Consider the following 17,285-nt stretch of genomic DNA (forward strand, 5'->3'; position numbering starts at 1 on the left):
TTTAATTTATTTAAAACTGTCGTAGATCAAAATAAATACACAATCTCAGATATTTTTCCGTAAACTGATATCAACTTCAACTGCATAAATATTCTTTTTGCTTTGCATTACCGTATTTGTGGCAACAACACAACATAAATATTTAGCAGCAATGAAATTAGGATTAGGGTTATGTTTCTTTGTCGATAATAAAATTAAGTAAGCGGAAATAAATGAAATTCTAAAGTTCTTTTTTTTAAATTTGTTAACCAACATAAAGATTGAAAATTTGTATAATCTGTATTTCACATGATTTGCATGTCTAAAAATTAACTTCATAAAAATTTTAAAATATTATTTTACATTATTTTAAGGATTACCTGAACTAATCAAAGAAACCTATTTTAAAATAAGAAAATCTACGATAATAAAGTTAACTTCGTGGAAATTTTTCAACTAATCGAATACTAACTATTAATAGGCAAACAACACTTGTGGAAAAAGTGTTACCAAGGCGTATTCAGTTTTTGCAAAAATTCATGTCTGAATGGGTTAGAGAGTAGTTGTCTAAGGAGAAGGAAGTTCAATTTTTTTGTCAGTCTACTTTCAGTTTTTCTTTTGGTAAATTATATCTAAGCTATTAAATATTAACATTTACTTATCAAAAAGATACAAAATAAAATTGAAAAAATAACAAATCTGGCTAAAATTCAGTCTTACAGATAGTTATGTTTGTTAATATTTATAAATTTTATTCAGGTTTAATTATGTAGTAACAAAAAACACAGGAATTAAATAAAATGGGTTTTGCTTAAGTTTTAATGGAATACAAAGACAAAAAATTAAAAACCATACATTACTACTTACCACAAAAAGTTAAAATATATATAGCATATAAATAATAGTTCCTGCAAAAAATTTTCACTCGCCTACTCATGCAAAATAAGGAGTAAAATTTCTAATACCTTATGAACAGTTCACTTGATTTTGATAGATAAAATACAGACAAATCTCTCTAAATCAATCTCAAAAGACAGTTTTTTTCAAATTAGAAGTTTTCAATTTACAAAGGTTGAATAAAGTTCAAAAATTGAATGTAACAAATGGTTTTACTGGCATATTATAAACTACTTAATGAATTTGATATTTTTTATCTTGAAGTACAAATTTTACAAAAATAAAAAAATCGGAAAAGAATTCATAGTGGATTATCATAAAGTTACATATTATAGTATGTAATAAAAAAAAAATTATTTAGTAATGCGTAAAGTAAAATACAGAAAATTATTTAAAATGTAAAATTATTAATAATTTATTTATACATAATAAAATAATTTTACGTATAAAAAAATTAATGTAAATCTTGTTTATTAAACATCAAGAAAGTAAAACTCATCAAATTAAATACAATTTTAATAATGGACCTGAAACAGTTATGCCAAATCATTAGAAAAAGCATTTTGAAAAATTAAACTCCTGTTTATGTCTTTCATTCATACTTCTTATTTAAGGGAATCAATTTTTATCCCTTAAAAACAAACGTCTTTGACAAAACACAAATGTTTTCATTATTTGGGGATATTAAATTTGAATACTGGTTTTCATCAGACAAAAAGAAAACTGTTAAAAAATATTTTGTTTAAAAGATAGGATGTAGCTACATTTCATGAAAATAAAAATCCATAAAAACTACAATATAAAAAGTAGTGTAAAAAAAAATGCAGAAAAAATTGGTCTGATTTCGTAACAGCCTCAGACAAATTATTATGACATAAAGGTACTTTTGCCAGATGCTAAAGATGAACAAAAAAGCAAACTACTCTTTGATTTATTACGACAAGAAATAGCTTTTAATTAACGGCTGTTGGGAAACTTGAGAAAAAGACGATCAAATATTTCATATGGAGTTAAAGTGAATAAAATTTGCTCTAAGCCCATCCAATCTGTTGAAGAAAGATCGTCAACCATCAATGATGGAGCAGTAAACAAATACCAAATGTTGCAGTGTCAAAAGAGAATAAAGGTGATGAAAAATTCAGACACAGACCTTACAAATCTGTAATGTACAGTGATATTCTGTACACATCCTGGAACAGTATCAAAATAAACACTTGTTTCCGATTTCAAAGATTAATCAAATTCATCGCAACGAAGGTGGATTCAGTTTTCATAGGTAAGATTGAAATTAAATATATTTATTTTAAAGAAAAAATTTTTGTTCACAAAGATCTAAAATACTTCAAATTGTTCCCATAATTTATTCAAATTAAGAAGTTTTCAAAGGGATGTATGTTAAACTTTGAATTCAGGAGGTTTGACTCTACTGAAATAAAAATAAATTTATTTTTAACTAATATATACTTAATTTTTTTTTTACGTATGAGTACTTACAGATTTTGGGCACTGGGCAACCCATATTTCATCATTATCAGACAAATCTTCAACAAATAATAAATCTTGTTTAAATTCTTCTACCACAATACCTTGAGCTAGCTATAAAAAAAATATATTATAACCTTATGATAAATAAATAACATAATGTTTATTTTAAAGTTCAGCAAAAATTTAATAATTGATGGATGAAGCCATTCCATGGATGACATTCCACCATAACAAAAAAGAAAATAAACAAATATGTTAATTTTCTTTTATCAAAATTTAAAAGTAATACAGTAATGTAACCAGAGAACAAGTTACATTGTATATGTATATATGTAACAGCAATCATTCATTGCATTCCTGTTTTAACAGTCATTACATATATAGGGCCTACTTATAAAGTATATGGATTTGAGAAGCAAACGCAAAATGGTGTAGCACCAGATAATAGCGTACAAATGTGACTTTTTATAGCTTTGTAAAATTATCATTGCCAGGCAGCCAATATACATTTGTTCAGCAGATACTTACAATTTTACCATGTATACAATGAAAAAAATGTATTGAACAATGCTGCTACAATAAATTTTGTTCTAAGTTAGGTTAAAACCCAAAGTATGAGGCTTGGCTGATAAATTTTGCAAAATGAAAAGAACTATCAGAATGAAATAAAAAAATGAATGAAAGTACAATACCTTAGTTACAAAATGCAGTATTTATTTTTCAATATAATCCCCGTTTACACTGATACACTTTTCACAATGTGTGACAAGTATTTACGTCCATCAATGAAAAATTCTAGCGGTTTTGTTGGATCCAAGTGGCCACAGCTTCCTTCACTTCATCATCGGTAGTGTAATGAACACCTTTGAGATGAGGGAAGAAGTGGAAGTCATACGAAGCCAATCTGGCAAGTACGGTGGAGGTGGAATAGGTTCAAACTTCAGCTTGTGCAGAGCCATCAGACAGTTGGCGTGGTACCCATCTTGCACAGATTTTACAGTAACCCAATCGCTCAATAATATGGCCTACTCGTTCTTTAGATATGCCTAACTGAATAGCGATGTGTTGCTGGGTGATTTGCCGGTCACTTTGAAGGAAGTCATCCACTTCCTTTCGATGTTTCTCATCGGTCATGAAAAGTCGTCTGCTAGAAGGTGCATCCTCAATTGTCACTTTATCAGCTTCACATTCATGAAATTTTAATGCCCGCCTATTCACAGTACTCCTATCGACAGTTTCACTACTGTAAATTGCTTTTAAACGATGAAAAATATTTGCAGGATTCACATTTTCTGTTAAAAATTTGATCATTGCGTGCTGTTTTAACTGTGTTGACATATTTACTGTACTCGACTCCATTTTAATCGCTACTGAAAAAAACCCGGTAAACAGATTTCAATGCATTATCGCAGGTTTGTAGAGGGGGATTTTAGCTATCATATGCTGTCACATCCAACTCTATTGTACTTTTTGTCTCCATGTAGCACGCTAGTGTGCAAAATTTATCAGCCAAGCCTCATAGAACGATTCCTAAGGTTCAGCAGTCTTTCAGCAATGATGATAAGGGGTTGTATAAATTAAAGAACCAGTTTAAAAATGGCCAAAGTTATATAAACGGTGACTAGTGAACAAACAGACCGTGTTGTTTTTTTTTTACTGCTAAGGAATTACGCATCATGAATATGCACCGGTCATTAATGAAACAAACAATATTACCTGTTATCTTAATGATATGGTTTGGCACAAGAGACCAAACATGTGCGAGTCATGCGAGTGGCGATTGCATTGAGTCAATACTTTTGCCTATTCTCCAAATCTGACCCAGGATTTCTTGGTCGACTGTGGAATCCACCAGGTTCACCGGGCTGATCGGACCTTAAGATATCTGATTGTTTTAAAAGCCGAAGATGTTGATTTGAGAACGCTTACAAAAGCTGAAAGAGTCCTGATTTGAGAGCCTTAAAGGCATAAAAGTAACAACAGTACAGCTGGATTATATGCCAAATAAAGATTTCAGATGTTAGACACAAATGGATAATTTTGAATAAAATTAATACAAAAGCTAACTGATTCGCTACTTTTAACCCTTGGCATATATCAGGTACTTTCTGAACAAACTTTATATATTTAGGCCTGCTACACTCAATTATATTTTACCCGTAATAAAAACAATCAGTCTACTTTTATTTTCTAGTTTTTATACAAAAGAAAATTTCCCAACTTTTAATACATTTTTCAGGTAAGGGAACTTTTGACATTTTTTAGGATATGCAATTTAAAACAAAAATCTTTGTTCGAGACAGATATTCTCATTTCTACTTTAATGAGTTAAACAAGGGTTTCAGAAGATGAAGATGTTTTGAAAAAAAGTTATTACAATTCCCAGAAACAATTAGAAAAATGGTTCAAACACGATTAGTTTTATATTAATAAAGGTAAGCTGGATAAAAATTTAAAAGATAAGCGGGGGAGAAACATGAATGTTTTTCCATTAACTGAATGAAAGAAAGAGAAATATTAAATATAAGTATACAAAAAAATAGGCAAATGTATCTACCTAAGTTTTGGAATTCTACAATTTTTATATAACCCAAAAAAGTGGCAAATATTGAGTTGCAACATTATTAACTATGGTCGTCATGTAACATACAGACATAATGTTAATTGTAAAGTGTTTTAATCAACAGCTTATTTTATTCTTGCAAAATATTGTCATATATATAAATCAGCATTTGTTTCTGTGTTTCATATCTAATTTCACTTTTAGAGCTAACTTTCCTTTTACATCTATTACTAACAAGATTTTTCTAAAAGAATTCTCTTTTACATGCCTTTAAAAATAGTTTCACAAATCAACATTTTGTGGTTATGCTAAACTTTTCTTATACGCTGTTGCTTATTTATTTGGTTTCACACTTCATTTTAGTTTCATTAAAATTTGTTTTAAGTGGTATGAAATATGGGGAAAATGAACAGAAAATAACAATTAAAAAAATTTATATTAATGTTTTGGGTCAACTATATAATCAAAACATACTTATGCTTTTTATTAATAAAAAAATAATTCATTATTTAAAAATATATATAATCTAGATAAGCTAAAAAGCAATTTGTGTACAATTATCATTTGTGACTTGTGCAACTTCTTAATTAATGATAAAAGTACCCTGTTTATTTAATAAAAAATTAAATAAAACACCATCAAAACAAAAAATAATATATTACAATTAATTTTTTTTTGTATTTTTAAAAAAGTTCATTACATGACCCTCATTTGCTAATTCAGTGTCATACTATTGGGATTGATTTTCATTAAGCTCACACAATAAATACAAAAATAATCATTATTAAATAAATAATAATAGATAGATTTTTAGTTACCTTTGATTCAATTTTTTTAATCACTTCAGGTATGGCATGTGATTTGTAATGGTTGACTTTCTTTTTAACAACATTTTCTTCATCTGAATTGCAAACAACAGTACCATTGACACGTTGTGAATCTTCACTAACGTCATCCTCAGATGATGACAAATTATTTTTATTATAACTATCATTTTCATTATTATTTAATATAGGTGTTGAAGTCGGTTTAGATTTTAAGGCACTCATAAACTTTGGTGTCTTTAATAAAGTTACATCTTTAATACTTGAATATCTACTATTTTTAAAAGATTTATTAATAATAGATTTATCCATACATTTATCATAATCATATTTGTCTTCATTCCTGTTTTCATCAATTTTTGATTTATTAGCATACTTAACTTGGCGTTTCCTATCGGAATCGCTATTTAAAAATGATGTGTTCCCTTTTGCTGTTAATTTATTTGATTTATCTTTTTCATTTCCAGAATCATCCGAGGATGAATTTGATGACTGTCTCTTACTGAATGAACCCTTTTTTCGTGAATTTTTCAATTTTATAGTTTCATTATCAGAAAGTGAAGAATCTGATGAACTATTATTTGCTAAATGCTTTAATTTACCTATTTCATCATCATCATCATCATCATCATCATCATCATTACTTCTTAATACCTTATTTGGTAGTTCTTTTATTTTATTTTTTAAATCACCTGAAAATGCATTTAATGATAAATTTTTTGCTGGACTTTTTACTTCAATATTATTAGAAGATGAACCCGATGATCTTGACTTAATTATAGAACTGGTTAACATTCCATTTTCATCATGCGAAGTCTTTTTTGATGAATTTTTTATTTGAGTATTTTCATAAACGGTATCACTTGAAGATGAAGAATTTCTTCTTGAAGATCTTTTACTGTTATCTTTTTCTTGATAATTATCATCAGAATCGCTTGAAGATGAACTTTTATTATTTAACAAAGCTTTTTTGGGTAAATAACTTAATTTATTAACTTCATTTTCACAATTATTTTTAAACGATTTCAATGAAATTTTTTTAGGAGAGTCCCTCATATCAGCAATAAAATCATTAGAGGATGAAATTGACGATCTGTTATGTGAATTATTTAAATCAGGAATTTTATCACCAGAATTTTGTGAAATTGAGTTTAACGCTTCTTTTAATGGATGCCTTAAATTAATATTTTCATTATCGGAATCATTAGAGGATGAGTTTGATGATAATCTTGTTCTATTTGATAAATTTCTATATTTAGAAACTTCATTACCAGAATCATTTGATGATACTTTACTTTTATTAACTTCATTTTCATCTTCATCAGAAGAATTTGATGATGATGATGTTTCTTTTGTTTTTCTACTAGATTTACCAGTATCATTAAATAATTTAGAAAGCCTATCTGGCTTTACAATACCTTCAACATTACTATACTCAAAACTTGAAGGAATATCATCAAACATTATTTCTTGTGTACCTGTCACCATTTCTGTTGAAGATAACTTGTTATTTGTATTTTCTGAACAAATACCTTCATCTTCTGATGAATTTAGATTACCTTTAAAAGCACCTTTTTTATTTGATGACAATGATTTTGATAAGAAATCAGTAGTTTTAATATTAGATTTACTGCGACGATGACTTGATTTACTAACAAACACACTATGTGAGTCACTAGAATCGGTCAATTGATGATTATCATATGATACTATTACTGGATTGACAATCATCTCTTGATCAATATTAGACTTATTATTACTGCCTTTAATCTTTTTATGTCGTTTAGTAACATTTTTTAAATTATCTTCTTTTTCTTCATTAAAAACATCAGAATAATCAGTTGTTGTAATTTCTTTTGGTGATGATAATTCTCTTTTACGTTTCATTTTTTTACGTTTTATAACTCTTTCATTTGAATCTGGTAATAATGGAGAATCCTTATACGATCTATGTAAACTTGACATTGAATCTGAAATAATGTTTAAATCATCAGACAATGGCAATTGATGTATATCACTTAAATTATTAAAAGATTTATCATCAGTTCTTTTTTTAGTCTTTTCTGACTTTTTGCATTTTGACTTTTTTTTATTAGTACTATAATCACTATCACCGCTTACAGTACTGAAACTATAATTTATTTTTTCATGTTCTGGTGATAATCGTTTCCAAGTATGAGGATATCTACCGTTATCAAAAAATTGTAATAACGAACAACTTTGATACTTAGTAAAATGTAATATTTCATTTACATAAACATCTTTTTGTACTTCATTATCTGATAAATAATTTTCAGATTCACTAGAAGTTTCATCTATATAATAATAAAGTGGATGAAATTTATTATCCCTGTTAAGATCCCTGTTAAGAGCTAAATTATTACGCCATAACTTAATTAGATCTATTGACGGAGGAATTAATGCATGATGTAATGCATTATTTTTTAATGAATCATCATCATTCAAACTAGAAAAACTATTATTCATTATTTACTTTAAAACACAACTAATATTACATGTTCGTTAAACGGTTTAACAAATAAAACAAAATAATAATAAATAACTTTAATGATAATATATGTAGTAACTCTGCAACTATACTATAGAAACTGAAACAAAAAAAAAAAACAAAAAAATTAAATATAACAAGCCAAATAATTGAAATAAGATAGACAATTTATTAAGATTAAAATTTATGTTTAATAGTTAGTTAGTTGTAGTGTTATTTGTAATTATAACAATAATAAAAACTCACAAGATTATTCCTTTGAATTCAAAAGAAATTAATGGGTTTAAAATGGGAGCCAAAACACTGATACTTTAAAAATGGAAATTTTTTGCTCTGAACCATATGTTCAATTACCTACATAGTTATAACTATAAAAATAAACCTTTCCAACAATTTATATCAAATCCCTAGCACTTTCAGTCATTCAACCATCCTCAGGGAAAAAACATTTTTCATAATTTAATACATAAAAATTCTCATGTGTGGTTATTAATCCTCCATCGGGTCCCTCTCCACGTGGTGGATAGAGGAAAGCCTGCCAGATACAGGTGGTACTGGGGGAAGTAAAATACCCAAGACCAAACACTAATTAAATCCACCAGTGTCTGTTCTAGAATCCAGCGGCTGGTGGTCAGTGTCTGTTCACCTAGTTGGTGCAGCTGTTAGACATATGTCCTGATTGCAACAATCAAGTCATTAAGTCATGTGATCTTCACCAAAGGTCACCACAAATAAAGTATTCAACTTGAACAAACCATAGCAAAACAACAGGTAAGAAATCGCTACCCCAAGTCCCAGTCAGTAGACTGGACTCCCATTCTGGTCATAGGATTCTGGGGGACCAGACATGTGGAGAAGGATCGGAGCTTCTCAAAAACTCTTCAAACTAAACGAAAGTTCTTCATAGGTACTCTCAACCTTAACACACTGTTGAAACCAGGAAAATTCAAGCAACTAATGAATACACTTAACAGATTCAACATTGAAATTCTGGCAGTTCAAGAGACATGGTTTACAGATGAATGCCACTTTGACTTAAAACTACAGGATTTATAAGGAAAAACCTGCAGTGCAAATAAACACAGGACCCAAACAATTTGGTACAGGTTTTGTGGCTCACAAGTCAGTCATAGATTCGGTCATTGACTTTATCTCACCATTGGAAAGAATCTCAATGCTATCAGTAAAATCAGGAAGCAAGGCGGATACACTCATTAATGTGCTCGCACCAACTAACGAATATAACAAGTATCAGGTAGGATTCAGAAAAGGAAAGTCCTGTATCAAACAAATCTGGAACCTCAAGACCATAATACACATCAGATGATCTCGGAACACTACAGTCACATTTGTCAACTTTCAAAACCTACGACTCTGTCCTCAGAGAAACCTTGTTTAATACCCTACAAAAATTTGGAGTCGATAGAAAGACTGAAACCATCAGCCAGGAAATATTATCAGGAATCACCTCAAAAGTCATTTGAAGTTCACACAAGAGTGGTTCATTGCCACTTTTGTTCAGCATAGTCTTGGAGAAGGTAATCAGAGAATGGAAGAAGCAAGTCAAAGGCAAACAAATCGGAAAACAGAAAGGAAATAAAATTATTGTGAAATTCTTGACCTTTGCTGATCGCCTGGATATATTAATAAACAACAACAAAGAAGCCATTCTTGCATTGGTGAAATTGCATGAAATATCCTGCAAAACCAAAATCCAAATTTCTTATGAAAAGACGCAATATATGGATATCAAATGAACTGAAAATTCCCGCTGCAAACACAGTACGGCAACATCTCACAAGCACCCCACTTCAAGTATTTGGGAGAAACCATCATCCAACCTATGGAACTGAATACAATATCCAACACAGAAAGAATACTCAAGCTGCAAAAGGTGAACAAGCTTTCATGGAATCATTATAACTAAAGGGGAGTGTCTCGCAATGTGAAACTATGACATTACAATACAATTTCTTGATGGAGGCGTAGTGTACAGTAGGGACCACAGCAATCAAAGGAATGACCAAAATTCATGAAATTGAGAAGAATGAAAAATCATCAGGAAAATTCTTCGTGCAGTCTTCAGAGACGGAACATGGATCAAACGACCCACAAAGCAATTATATGAAAACACAAACTCCATTACTGACAAGTTTAGAAAAAGATGTCAACAATTTTATGGACACTTATGTAGGATGGGTGAAGATACTCACTAAGAAAATTTTCAACATCATCAAGCCAAGTAAATTAAAGTCCTTTTGGATGAAAGAAACACAAGACGACCTTTTTTAACCTCCAGGTCCGCAGTCAAGCAATTCTTTCCACAGAGGATGAGATGAGTGTTATTTTGTAGTGTGTGAAAAATGCCATGCCTAATCGGGATTCAAACCCAGGACCTGGAATGACTGAACATCTCAGAAGACGAAATCAAGGCCAGAAGGAAATTTAGAGATGAAATTAGAAATAAGAAAACTGAACAAGAGCAAAAAAGAAAAACGACAGGAAGATGGACAGAGAGGAAGAAAAAATATAGTGAAAAGATAAAACAGAGGTTTTGGGAAGAAGAGAAAAGAGAAGAAGTAAAACCATGTTTTGTTCAAGTTTATGCGCTCTCCTGAAGGGAAATAATAATAAAACTTAAAATTATTTATATAAATTAATAATATAAACTATTTTTATACAATGACGACCAGTATGTTTTTAATATTTTACTTTAACTTTAATTCATGTTTTTAATTTTTATGTTTTAAATTACAAAAAACATTTTCTCCTTGAGAAGGTTGAATGATTAAAAACACTAGGAATTTAATGTAAATTGTTGGTAAGGTTGATTTTTTTATTTTTATATAACAACTAATTTTATATATCAACGGTGTCATGTTTGAAAAATTTACCTTCAGAGCTTTACAATCTTGGTTAAAAAGAAATTTCTATTAACAGGAGTAATTGGGAATGAATGTTAGTTATTCATTAGAAAAGAGTACAGTTGCCTGACAGCGTTATAAAGAAAGCAGCTGTTTAGATAAATAGAAGGAAGGTTTACATTATGTTTTACAAGATGAACAAAAATGCAATCCATAAAAAAAAAACTATACATGGAAACCAATGTATGCAAATCTACTAAATTTAAAAAAATAAATAATTACATAACTAATTAAGTAATTATATAACTTACAGTAAATTTGTTAAATTAAATATTTTAAATGTCCTCTATTTGCAGCTATATAGGCATCAACCACAAACATGTCCGTTCACATTAGCAGCCACCTTTTTTATGGTTACATTGCTGTTACAGAATATTCCATGTGTATGAATTTGTGAGGATTATTTTCTGAACACAGTTTCTAAACTCACATAGTACCAACATTGTGTTATTTGCTTTGCGGGCTGTTCCACCAGCTTGCTGCAACCAACTGTCGCATTCATCTTCTTCTGTTAGCACAATGAAATCATAATCTACAGCTAACATTTAGCTGTTACTGTTTCCATGAAAAGTAATGGACCTACTATTCTCTTCAGAGAAATTGCACACGAAACTCTTATCTTTTCTAATTTAATTTCTTGTGTAAAATGTGAAGATTCTCTGAACTCCAACATTGGTTGTTTTGGCTGTTAATATAATCACTTAGATGAAACTGTGCCTTGTCATTAAAGAAAATGTTACAAAGATCCAAAATTGCTGTGAACATAACATGTTAACTGTATGAAAATAATAGAATCTTTTTCTGTGATCAGATGTAATTTTAATTTCATTGTGGCTTTGCAAACACTCCTATATCACATTCAGATCTGCTGTGATAGCTTTTGAGGTTATCATTCATCGGATGCATGGACATGTACAGATTTTCCATTTATGTTGTTTTCTTTCTTCAACATTATCAGTTTCTCTAAAATGATCAATTATGCATGAAATTATTGACTTGTCATGTACATTTAATTGAGGAAAAGCTACAGCAAAGTCTTCCTGGTACTTTGAAATCAAATTCAATTAAAAGAAAACTCTCAAAAATAAATTCATGTTGAAGCTGTAAAATGCACGATAATCTTTTTACAGCACACCTGCCACCGACAAGCAAAATGGGCACGTACTTGATTGTTACTTATACATTATTGCTACAAGGTCAAACACTACTAACACAACTATTAGTGCCAACCTAAAAGCAAATTTTCCACTTCAGTCTACTGAATTCAGGATCGTGTTAACTTTTCGCTCATCTATTGTGTACTTGAGATTATTGAACCCTTTCTAGACTTTTGTATGGCGATTTGGATGGTAGTTTTAATTTGAAATCCTTCTTACCTTCTTTTCAGAAAATTAGTTTCATGAAAATTTACATACCATACTTTTTTCTACTAAAATAAAAAAATATCTATTGGCAAAAAAATAAAATAAAAAATTCAAGAACGATGTCTTGTATTCTTATAAAATGTTCTTTACCACAATTTTTTAAAATTATTTTACAATTTTTAACATAAGATATTTAAATATAATAAAACTTGAATTATCATAAATATTGAACCTTCAAGGTTAAATGTTCTGGGTTCAAATCATAGTCACGCCTGGCATTTTTCACTCTAGTAATTTAATTTCCTATTAATAAAAATAAAAGCAAGTCAGTAGCTGTACTTGGATATGAGCCTGTAGTTCAGCACAATAAATAAAAAAAAATTAACACACAAACCTGTCTGAGAAAAAAGTAAAAAATGTTTTTAAATCTAAGTACAACATAGCATTCAGAATAAGAAAAAGAAACCTTATTTAATACAGAACAAATATAATGCCTAAGATGCATCTTGTACTCTTGACTGCACAATACTACATTTATCAAACAAGTACAGCACCAAAGAAAGATACAATTAATTAATAACTTAAAATTAATTTAAAAATTAATAAAAGATCCTACTAAATTCCTGCCTAACAAAAAGAAAAAAAAAACTCAACAATAATGACACTACCCAATGCCAGGGTAACAATATGATTATTAATCAATGAAGATGGTTAAAGGAACAACAAAAACAATTACAAAAATATATTTGATTACATATAAAAAATTATTTTTAAAAAAGCTTTTATTTAACTAATATTAATATTAACAATAATAAAAAAAGGAAACAAATTAGAAAAACCCTCTAAAAAGTAAAAAATAAGAATTAAATCAAATTGAGAATTTTTAACAAAAAAATATATTATATTAACAAATATAAAAATGCACTGAAAAATAAAAAATAAATTATATAAATATCTAATAAATAACCAATAAAAAATAAATAAATGTAATAATTATTAAATTTTAAAATTAAAAGTAATGAAAATATTTAGTTAAATAAAAGCATGGCAATTATAAATAAATAAATATTTATTTATTTTTTATTGGTTATTTATTAGATATTTATATAATTTATTTTTTACTTTTCAGTGCATTTTTATATTTGGTAATATATTATATTCTTTTTTTTTAAATTCTCAATTTGATTTAATTCTTATTTTTTACTTTTTAGAGGGGTTTTCTAATTTGTTTCCTTTTTTATTATTGTTAATATTATTAGTTAAATAAAAGCTTTTTTAAAAAATAATTTTTTATATGTAATCAAATATATTTTTGTAATTGTTTTTGTTTTTTTGTATTTTTTACTTTTTAGTCTTAATGAACAATAAACGTTTTATATCAAAAAAAAATATTCTTAATATTTATATCTGAATATTATTGTTTGTTCAAGTTTGTTTGTTTATTAAGACTAAAAAGTAAAAATATTTATTTTTACACATCGAAGTTACATATGTGTACCAAATTTCAATCATTTTCATACGATAGTTCATGAGAAATGAAAATTTTCAACTAAATGCATGAATTTAGCGTAGGGGTAATGGGGATAGGGAACATCCTTGTCAGACTCCCATTTTTATTACAGCTTCTTTCTTATGATCTTAGATTATTACTGTTCCAGTTTGGTTCCTGTAAATGTTAGCAATTTTTCTTGTATCTCTATACTTGAACCTTAAACTTTTTAAAATGCAGAACATTTTATTCTACTCTACGTTATCAGATGTCTTTTCTAAGTCTATAAATGCTATGTATGTCGGTTTGTTTTTCTTTAATCTTCCTTCTACTATTAAATTGAGGCCTAAAATGGTGGTTGGGGGGGGGGGTCAAATCAAAATGCTGACACTGTAGCATTGTATTGCCATCGGAGTTACATACATGAATCAAATTTCATTGATTTTCATATTTCATACGATAGATCAAAAGATATAGCAGTTACAAGATTTGATTATAACTAAAGCAAGTTAAATAAAAGCTTATAATAAAAATCATTTCATATGTTATTGAAAGGAATTTATTCATAAAATGTGGTTTACTTTGCCAAAAAGTATACATAATTTTCATTATATTTTTTAATTTTTAAATAATTTTCATCACTAAACATCACTGATCACATTTCATGACAATCCAAATTATAAAAATCAATTTTTTAAAAAGATTTTTTAAATATTTGGTATGTCATAATAAATTTGTACATACACAGAAACCAATTGATTTTTTGAGCAAAATAAGTTTACAACTATTGTGGGATTGAAAAAATTGTAACAATAGTCACCAGATGCCATGTCAATAATGATAGAGCAATGAGGTTTGTCACAAATTTGTACTGAAAAAAACATTTTAAAAATGATTTGGTTGTGATCCATAATTATTCCATAAGCATTTAAATACTACACACTGTGATGCCAATCCTAGCTTTAGTACAATAAGTTGTGCATAACAACCTCAGTGCTTAACCAAAAAGCAAGCTGCAGGTTTTTGTTTATCCCTAAGCAGTATTAAAATAATTCTACACAAGGATTTGAACTTTGATCACATAAAATGATTCTGGTGCAATATCTAAGTGACTATGAGACAAAACAAATTGAGTGACATTTTGTACAAATTTTATTAACTATTTAATGATGAAATGATTTTACTAATGAGTAATGAAGTGCATTTTAATTTATCAGATACATTTAACAATAAACTTTTCATTACTGGTCTGATACAAATCTTAAAGCAGCTTCATATGTGTTCTCTTTACAGTCCACATGTACCGTCAAGTGTGCTTAAGTTTAGGGGAATCATAGGCCCTTTTTTCTTCTATGAAGAAGGACATATGGTGATAGTTGATTCTGACTGTCATTCAATGATGTAATTTCCTTGCTCATGAACCACTTCTTCATGGGATAGAACTGAATGCAGTGTGGGTCCAGCAGGATGGAGAACAGATCACACTGCCATTGTGTCCATGACAGTGGTTTGAGATGTTTTCAGACCAGGTTATTTACTTCCAAAGGGAGATGTTCCATTGTCACACATTCTTCAGTATGCAACAATTTTTCAGGGGTAGGATCTAAAGTGTAGAGTGTAACATGAATAAACATAAAGCCTAAATAAAATAAGAAATCAGAGCAATGCCAGACAACATGGTTTAAGCAGCGATACAAAATCTGTTGACAGTGTTATAACAGTGTATAGAAAATAGTGTAGGGCATTTGTATGAAATAATTAAAAAATGGGGTAATGCCAATAAATGGCTTTATATTTGCTGTAATTACTCATTAAATTATACTTAGGCAAATTATATTTTGTATTATTTATTTAATTTTTAAGATCGCCAGGTTCCTATGACATAGCCTGTACTTCATTTAAATTCTACATTCTTTAAAAACTTGTTTGGAATATCCAAAATTTCATATTTTCGTTGTTTTACAATATAACTATTTTAAAATAAAAACCATTCAATTATTTCCCAAATAAAATCTTTCAAAATGGCACAAAAAAGATGTAGATTTATTCAATTTAAATGAAACTACTTCCTAATAATTTTATGGGCTACTAATTATGATTCCACATTGTCACACTACACAAAAGGGCCCATGGAAATAAGGCAGGTTCTTTTTTCCAAGGTCTGAACTATGTACAATATTAATGTAGTGTGATACTAATATTAGGATTATCCCCTTTTTTCAATGTCAGAAACCAGGTGTTTCTAGTTAAAGTTTCACTTTACTGATAGTGTCTATGGCAGTGGTTTACCATCATTGAGTCACTCCAATCACTGTTAGTGTAACTTCTACAGGACTGTAGAAGATACACTCTAGTTCTCATTCATAATTATTAGGTCAACAGATAGCAAGTGAAACTAAGTACTTTTCTGAGTAATATATCAATATTCATTATGTATTATTGCACAGTCACCAAACATTTTTTTTCTATAAACCTTTGTGAATGTTTAAATTCCATTCAAATAGTAGAAAACTAGAAATTTGTTAATTTAAAAAAAGGGTGTGTATGTGTATGTATATATCAGACAATTCTACATTGTGTGCGGAAACCAAAGTTCAGATCAATGAAAAACTAACCCACTGGGATGGTCTAGTGGTAAATGCATCTTCCCAAATAAGCTGATTTGGAGGTTGAGAGTTACAGTGTTTAAGTCCTAGTAAAGTCAGTTTTTTTACATGGATTTGAATACTAGATCATGGATACGGGTATTACTTGATGGTTGGGTTTCTATTAACCACAGATCACAGGAATGGTCGAACTAAGACTGTACAAGACTACACTTCATTTATACTCATACATACCATCCTCATTCATCCTCTGAAGTATTATCTGAAAGGTAATTACCAGAAAAGAAAAGGTAACAGGAAAAAGAAATGAAAAGATCAATGAAAAACTGTTTCAAGATATTCTTAAAAATGAGTGTAAGAAAAATGTAGTGTAGCAAACAATTCTTATATATTATGCACTGACAAATAAAGCTGATAGCCAATGTGTACGTATATCAATTACAAATAACCTTGTATTATACTTTCAAATTGTACACAGGTTGATAGATTTGCCGGAATGAACGAAATTACCAAATAACTATTTTTAACTAGTAACCAAATACTCAAAAAACGTTTTACAAAAATAATTATCAGTGTTAAATTTAACGTAACTATTAAATGGAATGGTTTATCAATGCCTAACCGATTTCATATTTACCTGTCAGG

At 28.9% G+C, this 17,285-nt stretch overlaps 1 protein-coding gene across 2 annotated transcripts in view; it reads right to left on the bottom strand.

Moving 5' to 3' along the window:
• The window catches only part of LOC142332846 (uncharacterized), a 34,038-nt gene that overhangs the window by 16,396 nt on the left and 357 nt on the right, over positions 1-17,285 (bottom strand). Inside the window, exons 2-3 of one of the 2 annotated variants that reach the window (XM_075379491.1) lie at positions 5,743-8,357; positions 2,371-2,472 (exon numbers count right to left, since the gene is read on the bottom strand). In XM_075379491.1, coding sequence (XP_075235606.1) covers positions 2,371-2,472; positions 5,743-8,235 — 2,595 coding nt within the window. In that variant the 5' untranslated portion in view covers positions 8,236-8,357. The remainder of the gene's footprint in view (positions 1-2,370; positions 2,473-5,742; positions 8,358-17,285) is intronic. The other variant, XM_075379492.1, reaches the window with a different exon arrangement.

Source organism: Lycorma delicatula, chromosome 12, assembly GCF_047948215.1.
Source record: "Lycorma delicatula isolate Av1 chromosome 12, ASM4794821v1, whole genome shotgun sequence".
Taxonomy (NCBI): Eukaryota; Metazoa; Arthropoda; class Insecta; order Hemiptera; family Fulgoridae; genus Lycorma; species Lycorma delicatula.